General features: G+C 32.9%; 1 protein-coding gene across 1 annotated transcript; it reads left to right on the top strand.

Annotated features, from left to right (window-relative positions):
* The first annotated feature begins 4395 nt into the window (after positions 1-4395).
* LOC131050740 (methylesterase 17) lies at positions 4396-6525 on the top strand. The gene is made up of 4 exons (XM_057984991.2): positions 4396-4853; positions 4959-5099; positions 5770-5895; positions 5995-6525. The coding sequence occupies exons 1-4, from the start codon at positions 4572-4574 to the stop codon at positions 6271-6273; spliced, it is 828 nt and encodes a 275-aa protein (XP_057840974.2). The 5' UTR covers positions 4396-4571; the 3' UTR covers positions 6274-6525.
* Positions 6526-7290: the final 765 nt, after the last annotated feature.

Below are 7290 nucleotides of genomic sequence, written 5' to 3' on the forward strand. Positions count from 1 at the left end.
TTTGACAAGCGAGTTAAGAGGGTTCAATCAATGATAAATTAAATGTGAGATTATGACATGGGATAGGGATTGCATACATGAAAATATGAACATAAAAGAGCAATCTAAATTAATCTAATCTATTCAATTCCAACATTCAAGGTTAGACCATATAAAGACTCAAAACCACAAGTAAAGAGCACAACATATACCTTCACTCAAGCCTCCTTGATGCATCAATACATGGTAAATAAGTCCATGAATTTGAGATTGGATCCAATAATATGTAAGGTTTTCACAATGGAAATATAACATTAGCATTCAATATTGTGTTGCAAATGGCTTATAGTGATATGTATATATAATTGTTGGGGATGTGAAATGAGAGCTAGGAGGTGTTAGGAAGATCAAGACTTGTATATCTTGGAAATCATGGAGGCATAAGAAGCCTCCAAGAGGTATGTGAGGAGTGGAGGTTAAAGGGGATTCATAGATCCAATGAGGAATAAGGGTTAGGAATGTGTCTTGGAGAAAGTAGAGGGCTCATATCAAACTTTTTTTTTAAGGAAGTGAAGATATTTAAGATAATTGAAGTGCTCTATGTGTACAAATGGTATGAAAAGAATACCCACATGGGAGCTTGGGGTAATAAAACCTTGATTAATTATTGATAAAAATGTGCAAATAAACAGGGAGCCTATTTGATTTGTTTAATTGATTTAATGGTATGTCACCAAATAGGAAAATTGGAAAAATATTAAATTTATTTACTTTTTTGGATGGGATGGTATAGGTTTAGGTAAATAATATTTATATTTGTTTATCTAAGCTACAACATAGAAGAATGAAGACATATAGATTAGGTGGTAGGAAGTAAATCAAATGAATAATGATGGCTAGTAGATGAATATTTATTTCATTAATCAAATAATAAATTATTATTAATCAATTTTGGAAGGACTATCACTGAATTAATCAAATGCAAATGATTATTTTACATGAAATAATAAGTGGCAATCTAAAATGATGGTGTGTCAATTTCAAGTATTAGTAGGGATAGTTATAAAATGAATGGGAATGCTTAAGATATCTAAACAAAGCTATCATATCAACATTAGAAAGGGGATACAAGTGGCTAGGAGTGCCATAGGCTAGAAAAAAAATGTGGTAAAGCAACACAAGACACACACGCACACATGGGCCAAGTGCTAAAATAAAAATAAAAGTGTAATAAGGAAGTTGTAGAATGTATAGATTCTAGTATTATAGGGTCTTATTTGTGAAAATTAAATGCGAAATCTAAGACAAATTTAATTAATTCTATGTAGTTTTTAATGAAAACTTGGATGATTTGTGTGCATTTAACACCTTTCCTACATACGACAATATTCAAGAACTAGCAATATTTGTGTCCAACCATAGGACTATTGTGTATGACTTGATTTTATCAACAAATTTTGATAAAAATTAAGGGGTTGGTAGAAAATATGTTAGAATGTATTTTAGAATGAAGAAAATCATATTGCTAACAAGTCAAATATCCACATTTTAAGACCCTAATGTGATATTGATTTATTTGTGGATACCTCTAAAAATAGAATACACCACCATTGAGCCTTCTCCCCTATTTGTAAGACATCCCAATTAAAAATAAGAACTTATTAACCAAAATAATTTGTTAAGAGTGGTTATTATTCACTATACAAAGAATTCAAAATAATTCTATTTTAGTGTGTTCCAATTAGAGTCAAGAACTTGTTGACTAGAATAATTTGTTGATAATGCTCATGAGGTCATTATGATGACTCCTACAAAGTGGGGTCGTAGTGACATAATGCTTAGAAAAATTGTAATAATGCATGTCACTTCCAATTAGTCTCCTCCCATCACCTAGTCAAACTAAATTGCAATAAGGTTACATACTTTTAAACATATTCATAGTTAAAATGGATTTGAAATTATTTATACTTACACATTATAATCCTAGATTACATGTACTTGAAATTTTTATTTTTGATATTTTCCATCATAAGATTTGCACACTGGTACTATCCTAGATTGATAGAAGATCATAAATAATTTTACATTTATTTATCTAAGGTAGATTATATATAAATGAAGAAATATGGATTAGGCGGTAGGAATAAAATCAAATGAATAGTGGTTTCATTGATTAAATAAAAAAATATTATTTGACTAATTAAAAAAAATATCAGATAATTAATCAAGTGCAAGTTATCATTTATAAAAGAAAAATAAGTTACAAGCTAAAATGATACTATGACAATTTTAGGTGCATATAAGGCTAAATTTAAATTGGAGCACTTATGATGTATAAGCAAGGCTATCAAATCAACATTAGAAAGGAGATATAGGTGGCTAGGGGTGGAATAGTCTAGTCAAACGGGGTTTAAGCAACAAATGTTGTAATAACAAAATTGCAAGGAATGCAAATTATAGTATTACAAGGTCTTTTTATGTGAAAAAGTAAATGTGAAAACTGAGAAAAGTTTACTTTATTTCATTTATTTTTCAAAGAAAAGATGAATGCTTTGTGTGTGTTGATCTTTCTTATAGGTGGCAAGATTTGAGAGCTAGTGGTATATGTGTCTATTCATGAGATTATTGTGTAAAAGTTGACTTTATTAACACATTTTAATAAAGATTAGGTAGTTGGTAGAAAACATGTCAAAGCGTATTTAAAAAACAAATAAAAAATCATTGGTAACAAGTCAAACCAGGCATAATGATATTTTAAGACCCTAATATGATATTGATTTATTTGTGGACACCTCTAAAACTAAAGTACGCCATCATTGAGTACATCCCAGTTGAATAAAAGAACTTATTAACAAATGATTTGATATATTCAACTTATTAACCAAATAATTTGATAAGAGTGGTCATAAATTACTATAGGAAAAATTCAAAAGAATTCCATGAGTGGTTATAGTGTGTTCCAACTAGAGACAAAAACCTCTTGACTAAAGTAATTTGTTGAGAATCCTCATGAGCTCATTATGACAACTCCTCAAAGGACTCCTATGAAGTGGGGTCCTTGTGACATACTTCGTACAAACACTCCCATAATGCATGCCACCTCCAATTAGTCTCCTCCTATCGCTTAGTCAATCTAAATTACATTGAGATTACATACTTTAAAACATATTCAAAGTTCAAAATAGATTTATAATCATTTGTACTTATACATTATAATTCTAAATTACATGTACTCGAAATTTTGCCCATCACAAAAGATCCATAACCATATCAATTTTTATTGGGTATATTCATCTCTTATTTGTTAGGATACAAAGCGTGAGTTGACCTAGTAGTGGAGAACTTGTGCTCTTGAAAGAGACGTCAAAAGTTAAAATCCCACAGGGGAATAAGGTATGTATGCCTCTTTTGTAGCACAGTTAGGTGCCTCCCACGAGGAGTACGGGGTAGTCCCATACTGCTATAAGACATTTGTAGACCCATACACATACTCTTGCAATATGGGGTAGAATAAATAGACTCTTGCAAGGAGTATGTAGCACTCCCATACTGCTCTATAGACCCATACATAGACTCATACAAGGAGTACATGTACGGGGTAGCATAGAGAGACATGGAATCTTTCTTTCTTTCTTTCTTTCTACTCAATTTACCTCTTATCTAGGATCTTGTGAAATAATATATTAATTGTGGTTATGAAACAATAACTTATGTTTCATCCATATTCTCTTGAAGAATTTGATGATGCCCATCAACCGCCTACATCATAAAATCTTCCTTTCTTTCTTTCTTTCTACTCAATTTATCTATTATCTAAAATCTTATGAAATAATATATTAATTATAATTATGAAACAATGACTTATGTTTCTTGGAGAGTTTGATGGTGCCCATCAATATCTACAACTGTCCCACACCAACACCACACTCTACACTAGCCAAGTCAAAGACGCAACCTTGAAATTTTTTTGCTCTTAACCAATCAGTCCTCCTTATAATATTAGTTACCTACACTATTTCAGGGTCAGATTGATGGAACGTATGGTCTTATCCTCAGAAAGAAACAATCCTGTGCATGTACAGAGAACAATGGACACTTTTGGGCCTGCGTGTCCTTATATACAGTAAAGTGCCCTTCTGAAAATAAAGTGGCTGAGTATTTAACAAGGCGTTTGGCCTTCACAACTGTTGGTCACTATCCGAATAGAGACCAAATGTACTTTCAAATAGACTACCCAACTAACACCTATTATCTGCCACCTAATTAGGAGGCCTGCAAATCTTTGTTTTTGTAGGGCATATTCAATGTTTCTTCTTCATATAAAAATACCCAGATTATATTATTGAAACCCTTCATTCTCTCTCTTTTAATAGTCAAAATATACTTCTCCCGTACGGAGACGCCACAACATGACAGAAGCTTGATTTATTAAATCTGGGTGGTTAGATGTGATTACAGCTGGCAAAGCCATAGCAGACTCATGTAAAATTAAAGAGGTAACTGTACAGCCTGCTTCTTACACCTGTTACAATAAACTATAAGATATCATACAATTGAAATCCTTGAGACGAGAAGAACAACAGAGAAAAAGTATGACAGTGGATAATGAGTGCCATGATAAAGCAATGCCAATGGAAAATGGATGCTATGATAAACATGGCAAGTTCCACTTTGTACTGGTTCATGGTGCAGGACATGGAGCTTGGTGTTGGTACAAAATTGTTCATCTTCTTCAAAACTCAGGGCATAAGGTGACTGTCTTGGATCTTAGAGGTGCAGGCATCAACACTGCCAATCCTGATTCTATCACATCTTTTGAAGATTATGATGCACCTCTTATGGATTTTCTATCTCAGTTATCCAACTCTGAAAAGGTTTGTTTGTGAGTGAACAAACTATTTGTGGTCTTGTTTGCTAGAGGTGGTCAAATTAGCTGCATTGATGATATGGGTGTTGTTTAAATTTTATGTATTGGTCAGGTTGTGCTAGTTGGTCACAGTGCAGGAGGGCTAAGCTTGAGCCATGCAATCCATGTGTTTGGTTATAAGATTGCAGTTGCAGTTTATGTTGCTGCAACAATGCTGCCAAATGGATTTTGCTCAGAGCAAGATTTTCAGCTGGTTTGTTGTACATTCCTACATTTGAATCGTCTCTTATATGCATTTTCATTAAGCAAAATCCTAGGGAGAGATAGTTGGATGGAAGCATTGGTAATCAGGTGATCCAATTCAATAGAAACACTATATAGGTGAGAACAATAGATTATTGAGATTTTGATTACCAATTCATGATCAATTGTGCTGATTCTGTATCCCCGCCTAAATTTATCCTACAACATTTTGGCGTAGTTTCATGTAAACTATGTTTCTTGGTGGAGTTGTTTGAGTATTTCAGTTGGGTAATTTGTACTCATTGAAATTGAGAACAAGCTTCTTTTTGAGTTGGGAATTCCTCTCATAATCCTTACTGGCCAGTAAAAATGAATATCATTACATTGCTATTAAGCCAAACTAATTATTCTGAATTTCTGAGTATATTGCAGAAATTGAGTTCAATCTGAGAAATCCTACATGGTGTAAGCATATGAGCTAATGGGCATGAAAGATCTGTCAATTTACGATATTAAGCAGTTGTTCTGAAGCTTTCCATATTAGTATTGAGAACAAATTTGGTTTTGTTATTTTACAAAACATACTGAGATATAAACGTGAAGCCTAGGGCTTCATTTTCCTGTCACAGGTCTATTTAATTAAAATGATCAGTATTAACCCCTTCAATTTTTTTCTGCAGGGAGCTCCAGACTTGCAGAAAGTGACTGAATTCTACTACGGTAATGGTCCAGAGCATCCCCCAACAAGTTCAAAAATCATCCCAGAATTCCAAAGAGAAATCCTCTATCAACTCAGTCCTCCTGAGGTATAAATCAAATTTACATGCCTAAAACCTCCCTGTTTGTTTATCTGAAAATTTAGTGAAATTACTGATGGGTATTCAATATCTTATTCAATTTTTCAGGATGCATCTCTGGCTTCACTCCTCATAAGACCAGCACCATTATTGGCATTCCAGACAGCCCAATTTTGTGAACAGTCAGAAGAATTCATGAAGAAGGTTCCAAGAGTTTATGTGAAAACATTGCAGGACAGAGTACTTTTGTTAGAAAAACAGGAGGCCATGATCAAACATTGGTCTCCTGATAATGTCCTAAGCATGGATTCTGATCACAGTCCTTTCTTCTCTTTACCTCTGGAACTCCATACACATCTGCTTCAAATTGCCCACCTTTTCACATGATTGATTACTGTAGTTCTATTGAAGCAAAAATTGTAATCTATGTCATAATGTATGCAGGATATACCACCCTATTGATGGTATATGCCTTTGTTTGGTGTATGTCTGATAGACCTGAGCATATGCTGATTGTGCTGCATGGGTTCCCCCAATCTCCTGCATAGTTGGTGCTTGGCAATGCAGATGGTAAATAAAATAGAGAACCATCTTTACATGTATTTGATTCGAGGGAGAATAAAATACATGATTGAGTTCTAGGAAGGGATTTTTAGCCCATGTTTTACATGTATTTGATGGAATAGAGGAGAAAAATAAAAAAATGGAGATTTTTAGTCCATGTTTTATATGTATTTGATTGGAGGGAAAGAAATTAAAAAATGATTAAGTTTAAAGAAAGGATTTTCAATCTATGACTCCAAAGAAAAAATAAAATTAATTAAATTTAAATTCAAGTAAGTAATTGTATAAATTTTAGTGACATGTTAGAATAACTACTTTAAATTGTATGGTCAGAGACATACATACACATATATATATATATGTATATATGAAGTTATATAAATATATATATATAAAAGTGGAGTTACTAATAAGGTTCATCAGCCAATAATGAGATTATAACCTCAACTAGATCAAAGTCCATTATTTTCTTATCATATTTTAAGGATGTGGGTGCATTGAAAAGGAACTTTACTGTAAAAGGAATGGGTTGTTTTCATGATTGCTGAGAGTCAAAATGGGTCACTAACTAAGTTTGAGCAGTCTTTGTGATAATGATAAGACCACAATGTCTCTTTGTGTACTCATAATTGATATTTGTTACCAACAATAAAATAATTCATGTGAAGTGCTATGTTGGTGCTGTCATGACAGGGTTGGCTTTATGTGATTTTTCATGATTCCATCCCTTAGTGCTTGATGACTTATGGTGCTTTTGGGCTTACTTTATCTTGTGTCAAGTACATCAGTAAATTCCATAGGTATAATGGAGTGAAGTTAAAGAAAAGAATGGTTGAAAAG

Source organism: Cryptomeria japonica, chromosome 5 (assembly GCF_030272615.1).
Source record: "Cryptomeria japonica chromosome 5, Sugi_1.0, whole genome shotgun sequence".
Classification (NCBI taxonomy): Eukaryota; Viridiplantae; Streptophyta; class Pinopsida; order Cupressales; family Cupressaceae; genus Cryptomeria; species Cryptomeria japonica.